The 19,635-nt window shown below is 40.8% G+C and overlaps 1 protein-coding gene across 7 annotated transcripts in view; it reads left to right on the forward strand.

Annotated features, from left to right (window-relative positions):
• NBEA (neurobeachin) overlaps nucleotides 1-19,635 on the forward strand; it is a 575,138-nt gene that overhangs the window by 218,513 nt on the left and 336,990 nt on the right. For all 7 annotated transcript variants that reach the window (XM_075851713.1, XM_075851718.1, XM_075851715.1 and 4 more), the window contains 4 exons: nucleotides 5,744-5,825; nucleotides 7,612-7,735; nucleotides 12,488-12,680; nucleotides 16,942-17,964. In XM_075851713.1, coding sequence (XP_075707828.1) covers nucleotides 5,744-5,825; nucleotides 7,612-7,735; nucleotides 12,488-12,680; nucleotides 16,942-17,964 — 1,422 coding nt within the window. The remainder of the gene's footprint in view (nucleotides 1-5,743; nucleotides 5,826-7,611; nucleotides 7,736-12,487; nucleotides 12,681-16,941; nucleotides 17,965-19,635) is intronic.

Genomic DNA, 19,635 nt, shown 5'->3' on the forward strand with positions numbered 1-19,635 from the left:
AAACTAGAGAAAGATCTTCTTTTTAGATTAGACACTGTTGAAACATGATCACATTACATTAGATGGATCTAGATAGACATATAATATACGTAGATTGATGTGTAGGGTAGGTATAGCGACATAGGGTTAGTACGACGAAGGCTCGGTAAATAGATAAGAAAATACTTTGTGGGACATGATAATACCGGGCACCATGAAGCAAATGACCTATAACTTACAAGATGGTCCAGACTAGAAGCTCCCAAGTCACAGCAGAGCATACTTCATTAAAGGGGTTGTCCAGGCATGGGGCGGTTTTTCATATTGATGTCCTATCCACGGGACCCCGCACCCAGTGGCGGATTAAGTAGACCATAGGCCCTGGGCTGTTCACAAATTTGGGCCCCCCCTTCCCCACCACCGCTTTGCCGTGTCTATAGTAAACACCACCTTTTTGTGCGAGCATTGACAAATGGGTGTTACGATTCCTCTTGTCAAAGGGCTGTGTCCCTACATTCTGACAGTATCACACTGTGTAGGGACACATTCTCCTGACAATGGGCATGGTAACACGCATTTGTCTTATTAGTCCTTGGTACACAAAGACTTTATGTGGAATACAAGGATTTCCTACAACAGACATGTCAGGAGAGGGGACAGACCCTCTATAGATCCAGTGACTCACAAGTGACGTCTCCGCTGATGGGAGTCATTCTCTTTTCTTCTCCATCTGACACTGACCAGTATGGCGACTTCTCCTGATGAGACATCTTTGCTCCTCGCTTCTACAACCATTTCCAGCCTCTATAGAAAAACAAAAATTCAGACACCAAGGCCCAGAACCATACATTAAAGGGGTTGTCCGGGCACAGACCGGTTTTTCATACTGATGACCTATCGATGTGCTCAGACAACCCCTTTTACTCAGACTAATAAATTAGAATGCATACAGACCCCAGACCTTCTAAACTATTGCCGTCCCTAGTCCAGACCCCTCTAAGCAAATACAGACCCCAGAACAAGCACCCTAAATACAGACCTCGGACCAGACCCCTAAATACAGACGCCAGACCTAACCCCCTAAATAATACAGCCCCCAGACCAGACCCCTACCCCAGACCAGATCCCTAAACTAATACAGACCCCAGACCAGGCCCCCTAAATACAAACCCCATTAACTAATACAGACCCCATACCTGACTCTCTAAACTAATATAGACCACCATAAACTAATACAGAGCCCAGACCCCCTAAATATACAGACCCCAGACCAGACCCCCTAAATATACGGACCCCAGACCTGCTAAATACAGATCCCTAAATATACAGACACCAGACCCCCTAAATATACAGACCCCAGACCTCCTAAATACAGACACCAGACCCCCTAAATATACAGATCCCTAAATACAGACCCCAGGCTCCCTAAATATGCAGACCCCAGACCTCCTAAATACAGACTCCAGACCAGACCCCTATATACAGACCCCTTAAAGTAATACAGAACCCCAGGCTCCCTAAATACAGACCCCTTAAACCAACAGACCCCCTAAATACAGACCCCAGACCCCTTAAACTAATACAGACGACCTTAATACAGACCCCAGACCCCTTAAACTAATACAGACGACCTAAATACAGACCCCTTAAATACAGACCCCAGACCAGACCCACTAAACTAATACAGACCCCTAAATATAGACCCCAGACCTCCTAAATACAAATCCCAGACTAGACCTCCTAAATACAGACCCCAAACCAGACCCCAGACCAGGCCCCCTAAATATAGACCGCATACCTCCTAAATACAGACCACCTAGATGCAGACCCCTAAATGCAGACACCCTAAACACAGACCCCCGACCCCTTAAACAAATCCATGATCCCCTTATACTTACCCAGCAGCTCACCTCGCCTCACGGTCTTCTCTCTTGCTGCTGTTGTAGGAGATGCGGTCATGTAACCAGCAGGTCTCTTATCAGTAACAAGAACTGCAGACATAAAGTTGTGTGACCTTTATGTCTGCAGGTTCTTTACAGGACATACAAAATGCCGTTTTGTCGCGGTTTTGCCACGATTTGCGGCAAAAACGCATTGTACTTGGGGCGGCCATGGGGCCCCCCCCAGGAGCCTCGAGCCCCGGGAGGCTGCCCAAAACGCCCAATGATGATCCGCCATTGCCGGCACCGATCAGCTGTTCCGACTGCCTCCGGGCATCGGAAGTTATGCAGTGGTCAGTGCTGGAAGCAGATGACTACATACACGCTCTATATAGGCTATAGAGCGTGTTACTGCAGCGTTGCCCACTTGAATAGGAGCAGTACTGCAGCATGGCCGCTATACAGTGACCGGAGCCTCCTGCTTTCCACTGCATAACTTTCGGTGCCCGGAGGCAGCTGGAGAAGCTGATCGGTGCAGGGTCTGGGTGTCAGACCCCCATCGATCATATACTGATGACCTGTCCTGCGGATAGGTCATCATTATGAAAAACCGCCCCATGCCTGGACAACGCCTTTTTAATAAATGGAATTCCCTTTAAGGTTGTATTCAAAGCCATATGAGATCATTCTAAAGCTTTGTGGTATTACTTGGGAATCCTTAAGGGTCCATACCCACTTTTGACTAAAGAGTTTGGATCAAAACTCATCTGTTTTTTTGGGGTTTGTTCACAAGGTGTTTTTTGACAGGCTGAAAAAAATCTGCCTCAAAATTAGGTTTTGGGCCTTTGACTACAGTATAGAAAATCCATATTTATGATGCAATATTTCCTTCTCAAGAAGTAACATTTTGGGCCATCTTTACAAAGCTAGATATGTTGCTTGTAGTGAAGGCGTTAATTCTCAGCAAGCAGCGCCAGCGTTGCAGAGATATATATTTGCTGTAAGGTAAAATGTGACACTCAGTACTGTACTCCTTGTCTTTAGCTATTTGTTAGGAAAGTGGCTCTGTGTAGCATTTACACAATGTGATTCACATGACCTTTAAAATTTAACAGGTTTTTTTCCTCTCTCTTCTCCAAGGCATCCGTGTTAGGGAATTAGCGGCCGCGTTTAACGCCTATTTCATTCAGTGTCAGATTATGTGCAGTGTAGAAACTAATGCCTAATTTTGCCCTTACTAAGTGGTGATGATTAAAACTCGTGAAGACAACTTCTTCCATTTGCTGTGTATGATCTCTTTGAATAATGACAAAGGCCAATGAAAATTTTAGGATTGCAAGCATTTATCCACAAGCAATTCCAGCTTGGATCTTCCTAGTCCCGGCCAGACTTCCGTAGGTCGCAATGAATTGTCCCAAAATCACAACGCACCACTGAGATTACGTTCCATCATTGCCTACCCCTGAATAATATCAATAGGTATACATTTTGGTTTCCAAGCACTGTTCTCTGTGGACTAAGACAGCCGTGTTTATTTACATATATCTTGTCCGTACACATATGGATCCATCCTCAGACATCTGTATGTTGAACATCTTACAGTATATATTTGGAAGTAAGACTAGACATGCTTTGTTAGGCCTCGTTTACATCTGCGTTAGGGGCTTCCGTCGCAGATCAGGCCGAAAATACCTGGGTGGTTGCTTCCTGTAAAACTACAGACACCCCAATGGTACCCATTAAAGGAATTTTCAAAGTCATTTACAAAATAGACCAAGGTAGGAGGGATGCAAAAAAAAAAAACCATTACTGTTTTCTGTTGCCGCCGCTGCTCCGTTCCTTCCCGCCATATACCCACTGAGACCAGTGATTTGGCTGCAGCGATCATGTGGGTATACAGGTACATCATCACTGCAGCTGTCAATACACAGCGGTGGGGAGGAACGTAAGAGGCGGCGCTGGAACACGGGGATCCGTGAGATGAGCAATGGCTTTTTTTTTTTTTTTTCCTTTGCACCCCTCCTGCCGTGGCCAATTTTTTAAATAACTCGTAAGTCAATTGTTACCGTATGTTGCCGGTGGTGTCTGTCGGTATTTCCGATGTTCTGCTCCTCTGACGGAGCAGAACACTGGTATAAACCAAGTCTTAGTTTGGCCTTGTTTACTAGACGTAATGAAGCGTTTTGTTCTAAAGATAGTATTCATTTTTGGGCACATATATTTCTAGCCACTGCTGCAAGGAAGATGAACAGAAAACTAGTCTGAGAAGTAGAAGAAAAGCAGGGTTTTCCCATAGCACAGCTCTTGATTTCACCCTCAATGGCTTCTGGTAACTGGCAGGCTATGTTTTTGATTCATGAAAAACGTAATAATCTAAAGGCTATGTTTCCCCCATGCTTTACACTACAATTCTGCAATTCCAAACTGGCTGCTGTGTATAAGCAGTTTATAAGTCCGTCACAAACCCTGCAGAAATTCAGTGCATGGAGAGCTGATTCTCTATCTAGCAAGAATAGAATGATCAGAAACTAGTTTTATCCCCGCATCCCTCGTTTCTCATTTTATCCCCGCATCCCTCGTTTTCCCATTTCATCCCCGCATCCCTCGTTTTCCCATTTCATCCCCGCATCCCTCGTTTTCCCATTTCATCCCCGCATCCCTCGTTTTCCCATTTCATCCCCGTATCCCTCGTTTTCCCATTTCATCCCCGCATCCCTCGTTTTCCCATTTCATCCCCGTATCCCTCGTTTTCCCATTTCATCCCCGCATCCCTCGTTTTCCCATTTCATCCCCGCATCCCTCGTTTTCCCATTTCATCCCCGTATCCCTCATTTTCCCATTTTATCCCCGTATCCCTCGTTTTCCCATTTCATCCCCGTATCCCTCGTTTTCCCATTTCATCCCCGCATCCCTCGTTTTTCCATTTCATCCCCGTATCCCTCGTTTTCCCATTTTATCCCCGTATCCCTCGTTTTCCCATTTTATCCCCGCATCCCTCGTTTTCCCATTTTATCCTAGCATCCCTCGTTTTTTGCTTGGGTTATTGTACATGATTCTCTATAGAGAAGGTTCCTGCTTGCAGGTTTAGAATTGAATTGACATAAAGGATGGATGTGCTGCTAATTTGTTGTAAATAAGGACACTTCCGGTAGGTGAGGTGACGTCTGGTGCTACTCATATCAGGAAAAAGATTAGAGCTTTGGCTGAAGAGTCCAATGAAACCAACCCTTTTCCCAGCGATATTTAAATACTGGTAAAGTCGGCTTTAGATTTTGGCTAAAATTAGAAAAAAGGGTCTGCTTTTTTTTTTTTTTTACCAAAATCAGCGCCACTATTGGCAGTGGACTGTGTCCAGTATCGCTGCTTATCCCCATTCATGCGGATGTGGATGGGCTGCAGCTTATCGACAAGTGTAGCTCGTCCTGGCCAACCCCTGTGTCATCCATGACTGTATTTTGCTATAGCCATAATGAGGATTAATAAATGACCCCGCAGAGAACCTAATAATCCCAGACACTCTCCAGGATAATTTTCTAATGTCTAACCCATTTTTAAATGCAACTTCATGTTCCCAAGTTTCCACCTACGACTGCTGCAATGAAGTGCTGAATGGTCGCACATTTATGGAGTTGTATCTGTGTGATTACTTACTCCGGAAATAGTGACATTGAACATGTCCTCAGCATTGTAGGTGAAAAATACATGTTCTGCAGATGTTTGATAAAAGCAAAGATATATTTTATATTATTCACATACATGTACAAAAAAAACCAAGGGTAATATAGAAAATCTGTGTAATCGCCTTGAACGAAACTAATGGTATCAATGCAAATTGATGTATGGGAGAAGTGTAACGACTAAATGTATTCTTCTATTCCCTGCAGATATTGACAGAGCAGGTTTGCACTCAAGTTGTCCACAAGCCTCACCCAGAGCCAGACTCAACTGTGAAGATCCAGAATCCAAGTAAGAAGCACTGGATATACAAACCATGCAGCGTCCCAGACATGACCTCGTTGTACTAAGGCCACTTACCATACATTCATTTTTTTCTGTTAGAACGTGATGTGCCGATCTCGCCCAAGTCACTTTGCAAGATCACATAATTCTTACAGAACCGTGTGCCCATCAAATTGTGATGTTTAACGTATCCATCTATCACATGATCATCTTATTTTTTTTTATCTGGTCTCCATAATAAAGTGTATCTTTTTTTTAGTAGAAAGAAATGAGGCAGGGCTTATGTAAACTTCTTCAATATACTTTTTCAAGGAATTCTGCCTAAGTAAGAAAGACATTGTCACTAGTCCTCTAAAGGTCTTCTATTCGAGATCCATTTTTCCTTAAAGAGGCTCTGTCACCACATTATAAGTGCCCTGTCTCCTACATAAGAAGATCGGCGCTGTAATGTAGGTGACAGCAGTGCTTTTAATTTAGAAAATCGATCTATTTTTACCACTTTATGAGCGTTTTTTTTTTTAGCTTTATGCTAATTAGTTTCTTAATGCCCAAGTGGGCGTGTTTTTACTTTAGACCAAGTGGGCGTTGTACAGGGGAGTGTATGACAGTGACCAATCAGCGTCATACACTCCTCTCCATTCATTTACACAGCACTAGCGATATAGATATATCGCTATGTGCAGCTACATACACACACTATAACATCACTGCAGTGTGCTGACAATGAATATACATTACCTCCAGCCAGGACGTGATGTGTGTTCAGAATCCTGACACTTCTGAATCTTTTCTGTGAGATTACAGCAAGGCAAACGTAATCTCGTGAGATTACGATGTAAACTGTCATTTAAAACGAGATTACGTTTGCCTTGCTGTAAACTCACAGAAAAGATTCAGAAGTGTCAGCATTCTGAATACACATCACGTCCTGGCTGGAGGTAATGTATATTCATTGTCAGGACACTGCAGTAATGTTATAGTGTGTTTATGTAGCAGCACATAACGATATAGCTCTATCGCTAGTGCTGTGTAAATGAACGGAGAGAAGTGTATGACCCTGATTGGTCAGCGTCATACACTCCTCTGTACAACGCCCACTTGGTCTAAAGTAAAAACACGCCCAGTTGGGCATTAAGAAACTAATTAGCATGAAGTTAAAAATCGCTCATAAAGTGGTAAAAATAGATCGTTTTTCTAAATAAAAAGCACTGCTGTCACAGCGCCCATCTCCTTATGTAGGAGATAGGGCACTTATAATGTGGTGACAGAGCCTATTTAAACTCATTCAGTACTGTAGGTAACCTGCAGAAAGTCTCCTATGAGTTAAAGATCTCACCACCTGTCAAAGAAGACCACAACTTAACTTCTGAGTAGTATTTGTGGGTGTCTTGTGAACTGTTGGAACAGAGTTTGAGGCAGGTAATCTCTGTCTCCAAGATGTCCATATGGCTACGTCAAAGAACTCGGTGTCAGATACTGGTAAAATCTCAAACCTGATATTTTTGCCATAGGACCAGTGGTGGACCTAGAGATAGCTACCTCATGGCAATAAGTATTAGACAAATAACTGCATAAGAGATTTAACTCTACAGGTAACTATAGCAAGGAGAGGAATCGGTTAGGAATACATTTTGGATACTAGGAGGTTCATTTGGTGGCTGCAGATCTCCGGCTCCACATAAGTCCTTATTGAAGTTCTCATTTCATCTGGTTCGAGTCAACACTTTGTAGAGTAGACACAATGTCCTACCTTGAAAAGTCTGAAAGTATAATTGTATGATTTTATGTTTAGTGATTTTAAAGGTGGTCGCCACACTGCTTAAGAACTCCAGTCCAAGTTCTGACCTGATGGAAGTAAGACGCCTCTTCCTCTCTGACATGATAAAGCTTTTCAGCAACAGTCGTGAGAATCGGAGGTGGGTTAGCTTTCTACTTTCTTGATGCAACGGTCTTCTCATGTATGTCTGTGTGCTTTTTATTTGTGTGTGTGTGTGTGTGTGTGTGTGTATGTGTGTGTATATATATATATATATATATATATATATAATTTTTATTTTATTTTTTATTTTTTCTGTTCAGCATCATGCACACTGCCGTGCCTGTAATCACGGCCCGCAATTGCGAGTGCATTTTCGTGCCATGCTACCATATAAAGTATGGGAGCACGGCCCGTGAAAATAAAAAAGTAGGACATGCTTCATAATTCCCGGCACGGACACCTATGGGTAGCAGTACGGAAAGGTGTCCGCAGCCAATAGAACCGGACGGGTCCATATTTGCGGACTGTATTGCGGTCCGCAATTACGGAGTTTTTTTTTACGGTCGTGTGCATGGGGCCTTACTCTTGATACATACACCTGAGGATACCTATGAGCAGGTTCATAACCACATGAAACAATTGCAATATGTTTATTGTTGTGTTTTTATAGGGGACCTGTCACTTCTCTTGACATGTCTGTTTTAGTAAATCCTTGCAATTCCCATGAAATAACAATACTGGAGCACTTTTCTTAGAACGCGTTGTGCTGTTCCTCTGTTGTTACTGTTGGAAATGTATGAATCCATTATCAACTGGGTGTTCTCATTCTTCCTGTCAATCGGATGTGTCCCTAAACAGTCTGATAATGGATGTTCATGCATTTCCAGGAGGATTAACAGAGAAACTGCACAATGCAGAGCTCTAAGAAATGGGGCATCCGCATTGTTATTACATGAGGAGTTTAAGTATTTACTAAAATAGACGTGTCAGGAGAGCTGACGGGTAATATATTCTGAGGGCCCTAATGTGACTGCAACCTCTGTACCCCCTATAGTAACGCTTCTGAATTCAGCTTTTAAGTTCATAGTAAATATTAACCCTTTCATGACGACAATCTGTAGATACACGTGCTTTTCGCACGTACCCCGTGCTGCCAGGGCGTGAATATACAGATCTCTGTTCCAGCCGGCATAGCGCTGTGAAAAGCGCTCGGACGCCGGCTGTGTCAGTGTCTGCGGCTCCCCAGCAACCTGTTCTCTGACAGCCAAACCGATTGGTTCGGCTACAGAGAATATGATCACCGTTATTAACCGCTTCCTGACCGCCCACAGTAAATTCATGTCGGCGCTTGCTGGGCTCTGTGCAGCGCTGACATGAATTCACAGTGGGTGTTAGAAGCGGGATCCGGGTGTCTCAGAGTAGTGCTGACACCCTGATCGCGCTGTCAACCCCTGCCTCTGGTCCCGTAGACATGATCGGGACCTGATTGGTTCAAGTCCCGATCATGTGATCGCTGGGAAAGTTTGCTGTAGCAACAAACTGGAAAGTTTGTTGCTGCAACAAACTTTCCCGAGGACCGATTGCGGGTGCTGCCGTCGGTTGCATGACAAAACCGTTGGCCATACAACGACCCCCGGGTCTTCCATGCACTGAAGCCTATGAGGACCTGCTGGTCCTCATAGGCTTCCTGTCAGTGTGACTGTCAGCGTCACACTGACCGTTTATAACTCGTTACACTACCTAGGTAGTGTAATGTATTATAGCAGCCATCAGTGCTGCAGGTCTTCAAGTAAAAAAAAGTAAAAAAAAAAAAAAAGTTATAAAAATGTTTTATAAAAGTGTAAGAACAAGTTATAAGTTACAAAAGCAAAAAATGCTTTTTTTCCTATAATAAGTCTTTTTATTATAGGAAAAAAAAAAGTACACATATTTGGTATCACCGCGTTCGTAACGACCCAAACTATAAAACTGTAATATTATTTTTTCCGCACGGTGAACACCGCAAAATTTTTTTTGAAAACAATGCTAGCATCACTATTTTTTTGGTCATCAACCCTCCCAAAATATAGAATAAAAAGTGATCAAAAAGTCGCATGTACCCCAAAATGATACCAATAAAAACGACAACCCGTCCCACAAACAACAAGCCCTTACACAGCTTTTTTGACTGAAAAATAAAAAAGTTATGGCTCTCAGAATATGGTGACACAAAAAATAAATAATTTTATAGAAAAGTGATTTTATTGCGCAAACGCCACAAAACATAAAAAAAACTATATACATATGGTATCGCCGTAATCATACAGACCGCAGAATAAAGTAAAATGAAATTTATAATGCACAGTGATTACTGTTAAAAAATAAATAAAAAAAAGGACAAAAAACATTTGTCAAAATGTATGTTTTTTTTGTCACATTGCTTTCCAGAAAGCGAATAAAAAGTGATGAAAAAATCACATGTACCCTAAAATGGTACCAATGAAAACGACAGATTGTAACGTAACAAATAAGCCCTCGCATGGCTCCAATGGAGAAAAAAAAAGTTCTGGCGCTCAGTATATAGCGACAGAAATTTTGCAGAGTGTCCAAAAGCGGATAAGATCGGGCACCATTTATCAGTGCGACACCGGGTACATATCTATGAATTATTTATTTACCCCATTATTATACCCTCTTATTATGCCCTGATGTACTCCGCACAGCTTACATATGCCCCCACATTATAATCTGAAATACCAGCAAAACCCCAAACAGAAAAGCTACCAAGCAAAATCTGCGCACCAAAAGCCAAATGGCGCTCCTTCCCGTCTGAGCTCTGCCGTGGGTCCAAACAGCAGTTTATTACCACATATGGGGTATTGCCGTAATCGTGAGAAATAGCTTTACAAGTTTTGAGGTGCTTTTTATTCTTTATTCCTTGTAAAAATTTCATTTTTTTTATATTTTTCAGAAAAAACAGATTTTCATTTTCACAGACATATACCAATAAATATAGCAAAAGACCTGTCGTGTCAAGATGCTAACTATACCCCTAGATAAATTCCTTGAGGGGTGTAGTTTCCAAAACCACTTTTGGGGAGATTCCACTGTTTGGCACCACAAGACCTCTTCAAACCCGACATGGTGCCTAAAATATTTTCTAAAAAAAGGAGACCACAAAATCCACTAGGTGCTCCTTTGCTTCGGAGGCCGGTGCTTCAGTTCATTAGGGCACTTGGACCACATGTGGGATATTTTTAAAAACTGCAGAATCTGGGCAATAAATATTGAGTTGCATTTCTCGGGTAAAACCTTCTGTGTTACAGAAAAAAATGTATTCCAAATTAATTTAGGCAAAAAAAATGAAATTTGTAAATTTCACCTCTACTTTGCTTTAATTCCTGTGAAACGCCTAAAGGGTTAATAAACTTTCTGAATGCTGGTTTGAATATTTTGATGGGTGCAGTTTTTAAAATGGGGTGATTTATGGGGTCTATCTAGTACATAAGGCCCTCAAAGCCACTTCAGAACTGAACTGGTCCTTGACAAAATAGCCTTTTGAAATTTTCTTGAAAATGTGAGAAATTGCTGCTAAAGTTCTAAGCCTTGTAACGTCCTAGAAAAATAAAATAATGTTCAAAAAACAATGCAAATATAAAGTAGACATATGGGGGATGTTAATTAGCAAAAATTTTGTGTGGTATTAATATCTGTTTTACAAGTAGATTACATTTAAAATTAGAAAAATTATAATTTTTGCAAATTTTGGTGCTTTTCACAAATAAGCAATGAATTTATTGACCACATTTTTCCACTAACATAAAGTACAATATGTCACGAGAAAACAATCTCTGAATCGCTTGGATAGGCAAAAGCATTCTAGAGTTATTACCACATAAAATGACACGTCAGATTTTAAAAAATGGGGCTGGTCATTGAGGCATCGATGACAAATGGTCCTGAAAGGGTTAATAATGACCAGTGGATTTTAGCAGAAATACCTAATTGCCCTCTTATTTCATAGTCTTCAGAAAATAGCAATGGTAAATTCAGCACTCCTGTCGCTGGGTATTGCCCGTTGAAAGGATATGTAAATCCACAATTCATTCAAGCAAAATGCACAGCACTCCAGAAAATATATAAATGCAAATTGCATGTATTTATTGCGGTATCACATACGTTATTTAGTAATTTATAGACCCTGTAATGCATTACTTATTAAAGATGTTTCGACCCCCTATATCGCAGTGGTTGTGCAGGAGGATCTTCCCAAGCCAGGAGCGCATGTGATGTCTGCCGCTAGACTGGCAAATTAGCAACTTTTGTCAAGAAATAAGTGTCTTCCTTGTCTTTTCTGCTCAACCCGACTTTTTCTTATAAACTATGACCTCTGTGAAAATGAAATAGATTTGTTAGAAGTGAGAACTGTCCTCGACAGATAAACAAAATCGATACAATAGTACTCTGTAGTAATAACTTTCTATTTCCCAATGTTATTTTTGGGCATCTTGAAGTATGAAAAATTGTTTTGTTCTACGGCTACATTGATGACATAAAATAACCAGCGGAGTTGGTTCGGCAGCATCTGAAAGCGTGGCATTGCCATTAAAGGGTATACGGCTTAGGACTCATTTTAGTCAAGAAAGACCTTCTTGCAAAATTGTGACCCACAATTTCAGGATGGCAAAAACCAGTGGACTTGTATGGGTATGGACTTGGAGGAGGAAGCATTTCAATCTTATTTGCAGAGTATTATTACCAGTGACTCTAATATCTATGGTTGACAACAGACCCTTTTATTAACATTAAACAAATTTACAGGTTTTCTATAAGAATTGCTCCATTGCATTGTGCCAAGATATGACTAAATATTCTAATTGTTAATACTTTCTAATATTGGCACCTCTTTATATGTGCCTCTGTCTTCCAGGTGCCTCCTGCAGTGCTCCGTGTGGCAGGATTGGATGTTTTCTCTCGGATACATTAATCCTAAGAACTCAGAGGAGCAGAAGATCACCGAGATGGTTTACAACATATTCCGGATACTGCTGTATCATGCCATCAAATATGAATGGGGAGGCTGGCGAGTCTGGGTGGACACTTTGTCTATAGCTCATTCCAAGGTACGTTGTCTATAGGAGTCCGTTAAAATCTTCCCAAGCCCTGTTCTCTATTACATATTCATTTGGTGCCACCTTGTGGACTCCGAGTTCAGCTGCTCATGTTTGCATGTGGTAGTATGAGGGGGGGACATAAATAGTCATCACTTCTTCTGAGCATAGAACAACATTTTCTGCGTTTTAATATGATCTATAAATGACCTTACGTAAGCGAACAAAGGTTAAATATTTAATAATGGGTTATGAATGAATAAGCATATATAAATATATAGGATGACCATATTAATAATAGAAGGTAAATGTCATTTATAGTGCGCAATATAACAGAACAATAATCAATTGACTGTGACTGTGTATGGTGTTGCTCCCAATATAGATGCTTCAATAACTGTTGGATATATTGGTCTGGCCAAACTGGCTCCGCTAACCTCTATGTAAATGCTCCAATAACTACAATATTTATTTTGGCATATTCTATGGCGGTAGCTGAGTCTGCCAGGCCCTGCTGGCACCAGTTATACTGTTGGAAACAATAGGATCATTGAGTGACCTTGAAGCACCCAAGAACATTAGGATGTGGGTGGATGCTAATGACAAATGTTAAATATGTAATGTCCTTGGCCACCTCTACATCTCTGGATTAATGACAAGGAGCATGCCCAGTCGCTGATGTGTGACCCGCTGAACCATTTACTTAAATGCTCATTACTAAGGCCTCATGCCCACTTCAGTTATTTTCTTCAGGGTGCTATCCTTTTTTTTAACAGATAGCACACTGACATAATAATTTCTGTGGGGCCATGCACATTTGCGTTGTTTTAACGGAAACATGTGGGCGTTCCGTAAAAAATAGGGCAGGTCCTACTCCTGTCGGTTTTTAACAGAACAGTCTCGGCCTTTTCATTTATTTGGTCTGTGAAACAACGGACTGCACACGGAAGTCAACGGAAGTGTGCATGAGGCCTTAATGTTTCACTTGGCACTGTGGTCTATCTTACCTATGTAGAACTGAAATACCTGAAAGGGGCTGTTTGGCCACGCATGGTCCTTCTCAAGCCTGACCTGATACTGGCTTGACAAAAGGCCTGCCTGGCCGAAATGCCACCTTTTTGTGTCGCCTACACTATGCCCAATATTAAAATGCCAAGTGCCTTGTAAACCTTTATTGAATAGTAGCGCCATGCATTGCTTGTATGTTAAAACATTTTGTTATTGGTCGGTTGTTATGATGGGAATGTAGTCTCTATATAAAGAGATGATTGTGCTGATAATCTCAAGTCACTTGTCAGTCAGAGCAGCTTCTGGCATGAGCGAATTTTCATCAAATAATGTTTGAACTGCAGTTACTTTAAACCCCTGTTATTAGGGCTACCCATAGGTGGCGCTAGTAAAACATTGGACAAGGCATTTTCTGTATTAAAGATTGCATAGGATGCCACTGCCTGCATGGCCGTCTTATACAACTTCTCATAGAGGATAGAAATGTCCGTATTGTGCCAGGGAAAACAACCATGGAAAGAGAAGGGAGTGCCTCTGAGGTGCATAATTGTGGTTACATATAGACGTATATATGGGCAGGCGTAAGGTATCTATGTTGGTCTACGTATGTATACATTTGTAACGGTCTTTAAGTGGTTCCATCTTTTGTTTTTTATGTAAATCTGCTCCGATATCGTATTCTTGCTTCTGTGGTAAAAAGATAAAGTATTTACTGCTGCAGATAGACTGTAATAGCTAAAATCTACAAGGTAAAATGACAACGGTGAATGCGAAACAGACATGCATGATTATTGCTTTGAAGTCTGTTCCTTATTTGCATATGCAATGAATGCTGGGAGCGACTTGATTGATAGGCGCAGGGATGTGTTGTGATTGCTGGTACATGTCTTCACATTAAAGTGTCCTTGGATGAGGCTTCACCATGGCTACTTGTATAATAACGTGTCTGCCGTAATCCACATTTATAGAATGCGCTATGTTACTAGGTCCAGAACAGAATGATCTCGTCCTGGACCCACGTTCTCATCTAAGGAGCTTTTGTTTTCGCCGTCATCTAACTTTGCCTTCAAAATCCCCATCTTTGTTGCTCATGTAATTGCAGAGATAATGAATTTAATTTGTTTATCTCTGCCCTGGAAACGAAAAGGGACATGAACAATATTCTATTACAGAGGCAGGAAGCAATTAATTTAAAGTGCATAATTCCAGAATATTTCTGACAAAAGTTCCTAACCCGCCTTCATTTTGTAATTATCTATATTTAGTCTTTGAAGCCGCCTTCGGCAGACCGTATGGGCCCACTAGGGCTCCTCTGTGATTCCTTTAAGAATTGCAAGTCAATTCATTGCTTTACAGATCAAAGTCCAAATTTGATCACTTAAAACATTGCAAGTGATTTTCAGAACCCCATTAATCGTTGGTAGTTGGTGACACCCTCCTTACAAGTCATGAATAGGGTCATTCTGTTTCTAACTATACGATGATTGTGCTTTATCTTGTGTTTTTGTTCCTTTTATATTTAAGTTGATTAAAAATTGTATTTTTATCTCTGGACCTTGTTTCCAATAATATTATTTTATTTTAAAGTATCTAATTGTTTTGCCTTCATTTATGCCATTAATTGACACATTTGGAAACTCAAGCTGATGGTAGAAGATAGTTGTATTTGTATGTAAGCCAATGATATAAAGCCATCAATGAGAGAAGGCTACATTTCAGTTCGAGCTCCATGATATAACTTTAAATAGATCTACTCCTATAGCTGCTTGTTTCCCTGCGGTTGAATTGACCATCTGGTTTCCTTCTACGTCTCCTGGCTTTATTTTTACATACGTAATATAGCAATATTGCCACATTACCACTATAATACCCTATGTAGTCAGAAGGCACTTGTGTAGGGTGCATCTAAGGGTGACCACTAGAGGGTGCAAGCAGCTTAAAGTATAGGGTTCAAATAATAATACTATGTTAGAGAGCTGTATACTAGTATTCTCCTATAAAGCGCTGAATAGAGAAACCAATAGATCATTCCTTAAACTTTTTCCAATGATCACATTGCCTAATTTTAATAAAGTTATTTAAAAGTAGTGCGTGGCTAAAAAAAATTAGCATGTTTTTCAGATACGAAAATAGTATGTATGTATCATAAAAATGTTCGGGTACAGACTGCCGAGTTCAGCGTTCGGCTGTTTCCCTCATTTCCATAGAATTCGAATAAATTTCCTGGATCCCTTTAAGCCTTTTTCAAGCATACCCATAACATACAATTTATTTTGGAATTTTATGTGAATTTAAATCACCACTCACATGAATGTTCATAAATATTTACCACTATTCAAGCCAGTGAGAATAATTATATTTTTATATGGGATTATTAAGATTTATACAAGGTCTCCTTTACAACACTGCTTCTGAATTTGCAAAATCTCTCAGCAGTGAAACTGCCCTTGGGTCTGTAACTTAAAATGATCAGATCTCCGCCTAGAAGTAATCTATGAATAAATTGATGTACAGGATCTTTTATATTGTTTTTTTTCATTACTAGGCCGGGTCAGAACGCATCAGATTTGCAGCAAATAATTCTGCCGCAAATCCGACTAAGTATCCACAAGACAAATCCGCACTGAATTTGTCGTAGCCAATTTACCTTCGGAATTTGAAAAGAAAAAAAGTAAACAGTTTTTTTAAGTCCGCGAGTTATTCACCACAAAATCCACAACCACACATTAGTTGTGGATTTAATTTCACATTTTTCGTCCCTATTAAATTCAGTGGTTAAATCCGCACTGCAGGCCAGTTTCCCTGTGAAAAAAACAAATCTCATCCACCTGCCGGCTACTGTAATCCGCTGCCGATTTTACCTGTTCAAATTTTCAGATTAAATCCACAGCTTTATTTTATTCGTTGTGGAACTTTTTTTTCTTTTTGCTGTCATTACTTAAAGCTGTATAAATGAATGAAAAAGGCAGCAGCATAGCGAAACAAGGAGACACTACTATCTGTGCCTTCACAATTTTTTACACAAAAGGATGTACTGCTCCTTATTGCCAGGTCACCACCATATTACACTGAAGCCTGAGCAAATAAATGTCGGCTTGCTGTCATATAGCTTTTTGCTCTGAAAGGTCCCCAGCCTACAAAAAAGGCAACTCTAGTAATGTAGATGTAAAAGGGCTGCATTATGGTATAGAGAAAATATTTTACTCATGTTTTTCCCTTATAATGTTTAATCCAAGTTAAGACTCACGATTTTCTTTCTCTTAAGGTTACCTATGAAGCGCATAAGGAATACTTGGCTAAAATGTACGAAGAGTATCAGAGACAGGAAGAAGAGAACATCAAGAAGGGCAAGAAAGGGAATGTCAGCACCATATCTGGACTTTCAGCCCAAGCAGTGGCTGTCAAGGGTGGATTAGAAATTCGAGAAATTGATGACCTCTCCCAAAGTCAGAGTCCAGAAAGTGAGACTGACTATCCCGTTAATGCGGATGCTAGAGATCTTCTTATAGCAACAAAAATTTCTGATGATACAATCTCCAACACCGATAGACCATCTGGTGGTGTCCGGGTAGAGGTTCATGACCTATTGGTGGACATCAAAGCTGAAAAGGTTGAAGCTACTGAGGTAAAACTCGATGATTTGGACCTGTCTCCTGAGACACTTGTCACCGGGCAAAATGGTGCCCTTGTTGAAGTAGAGTCTTTACTGGATAATGTCTACAGTGCGGCTGTTGAAAAACTCCAGAATAATGTTCACGGCAGTGTTGGTATTATTAAGGAAACTGAAGAAAAAGATGGCCCTTTGATCACGCTAGCTGATGAGAAAGACCAAACCACTTCTAACAATACCTCATTTCTTTTTGATAAAATGACGCATTCAGAGGACAAACTGTTGCCCGAACTGACTAGTGGTAACCATATAACCATTGGTAACGTCCAGGATGCTCATGTTCATCTTGGAGTTAATGATGACCTTGGCTTGTTGGCCCACATGACGAGCAGTGTTGACCTCACTTGTGCATCGGCTGTAATTGGGGACAAAGATTTTAAAATCCATACTACGGCTGATAGTTTGGGCAGCCTTTCTGAGAGAGACTTGGCTTCATCTTCAAAAAATTTAGAATATGCCCAGATGACCACTACAACTTTAGAAACCGAATCTTCTGCTAACAAATCTATAGTGAATATGGATGCTGGTAGTACGGTGTCGGATACCGAGAGGTCGGATGATGGTCGGGACCTTGGGAAAGAGATCAAGAAAATACAAACTACTACGACCACAACACAGGTATCTGCTTTCTATATTGTGTCCATCTTGAGATTGTTAAAATATATGTGCGACTTTATCCATAATATCCGGTGAAGTGGAATGATATGCTAACATGAATATCACCACAGTTCTGTATGTGCTTCAACAATATCCTGGTGGGGGTTCACATTAAACTTTTCTCGCACAAACTCACTTCAATCCTCTAAACGTATTCAAGTAACTCCACATGAGTTATTCCCATGCATCCTTGTATGACTTTGGGCGCATATTCATTTCGACCTCTTTGCATACACTAGTGCATAATCTGAGCAACTAACTTCACACGCTGCCGCTCTATTTGCTCGGCGTGTCATTCAGTTAATCTCCATGAATAATATGATAAGCAAATCGAGGATATTTTTTGCTGGAAAGTATCAAAAGATTTAGAACTTGTGTTTACTGTATTTATTCCTGTTCTAACATCTAATATTCTTCTTTGAGATTGAATCGGTTATATGTTTATGGCTACATGCACACGTCTTGGTCTCACCCATTTAAGTGTATAGCGATGTGAAAACCACGGGCGCACACGGATGCCATCCATGAGCTGTTCATGTTTACGGACAGCAAAATACAAACTGGTCATGTGCATGTAGCCTAAGAATAATGATTCCATTCAGAAAATTCCTAACCCCATAAGATAACCTGAAGATCTAAAACATTTACTCATATGGAAGACGGTGGAGTCCAGTGTTTAGTTGTTTTATTACGGACTACTAAAGGCAAAGAAGACATGGTTATTGTTTACAGAAATATTAATTGGCAATACAATGGTTCCTCCAAGGAACAGTCTATTCTAGTAGGACTATAGATATCTCAAGATCCTACAGATGTTGCAAAGTTGATGTTAAAGAGGCTCTGTCACCAGCGTCATACTTCCCTATCTCCTACCTAATCTCATAGGCGCTGTGTTGTAGATGACTATTGTGGTGTTTTTTTATATTAAAAAAAAAATGTTCATTCGTGACAAAGTTATGATCATTTTAACATTAATGCAAATTTTTTGTAAAAGCCCAAGTAGCCGTTTTTTTTACTTTAACCAAGTGGGCGTTATAAAGAAAAGTGTATGACGCTAACCAATCAGCGTCATACTCTTCTCTTCATTCATGTCCAGCTTTAGTCACAGCACAGCGTGATCTCGCGAGATCACGCTGTGACGCGACTTTCTCCTCCAGGTCCTTCACCAGAGCGTCGGGAGAATGATTAGACATCGCCGCCATCCAGGAGGCGGCTGGAGGCGATGTCTAATCATTCTCCTGTCGCTCCGGTGAAGGAACTGCGGGATTAAGTGACGGCACAGCGTGATCTCGCGAGATCACGCTGTGCTGTGACTAAAGCTGGACATGAATGAAGAGAAGAGTATGACGCTGATTGGTTAGCATCATACCCTTTTCTTTACAACACCCACTTGGTTAAAGTAAAATAAACGCCTACTTGGGCTTTTACAAAAAATTTGCATAAATGTTAAAATGATCATAACTTTGTCACTAATGAACGTTTTTTTAAAAACACACCACAATAGTCCTCTACAACACAGCACCTATGAGATTAGGTAGGAGATAGGGAAGTATGAAACTGGTGACAGAGCCTCTTTAAGACACATTTGCACCTACCAGGGCATGTGTCAGCACTCCGATCTACAGGTAGGCT

Source organism: Rhinoderma darwinii, chromosome 2 (assembly GCF_050947455.1).
Source record: "Rhinoderma darwinii isolate aRhiDar2 chromosome 2, aRhiDar2.hap1, whole genome shotgun sequence".
Taxonomy (NCBI): domain Eukaryota; kingdom Metazoa; phylum Chordata; class Amphibia; order Anura; family Rhinodermatidae; genus Rhinoderma; species Rhinoderma darwinii.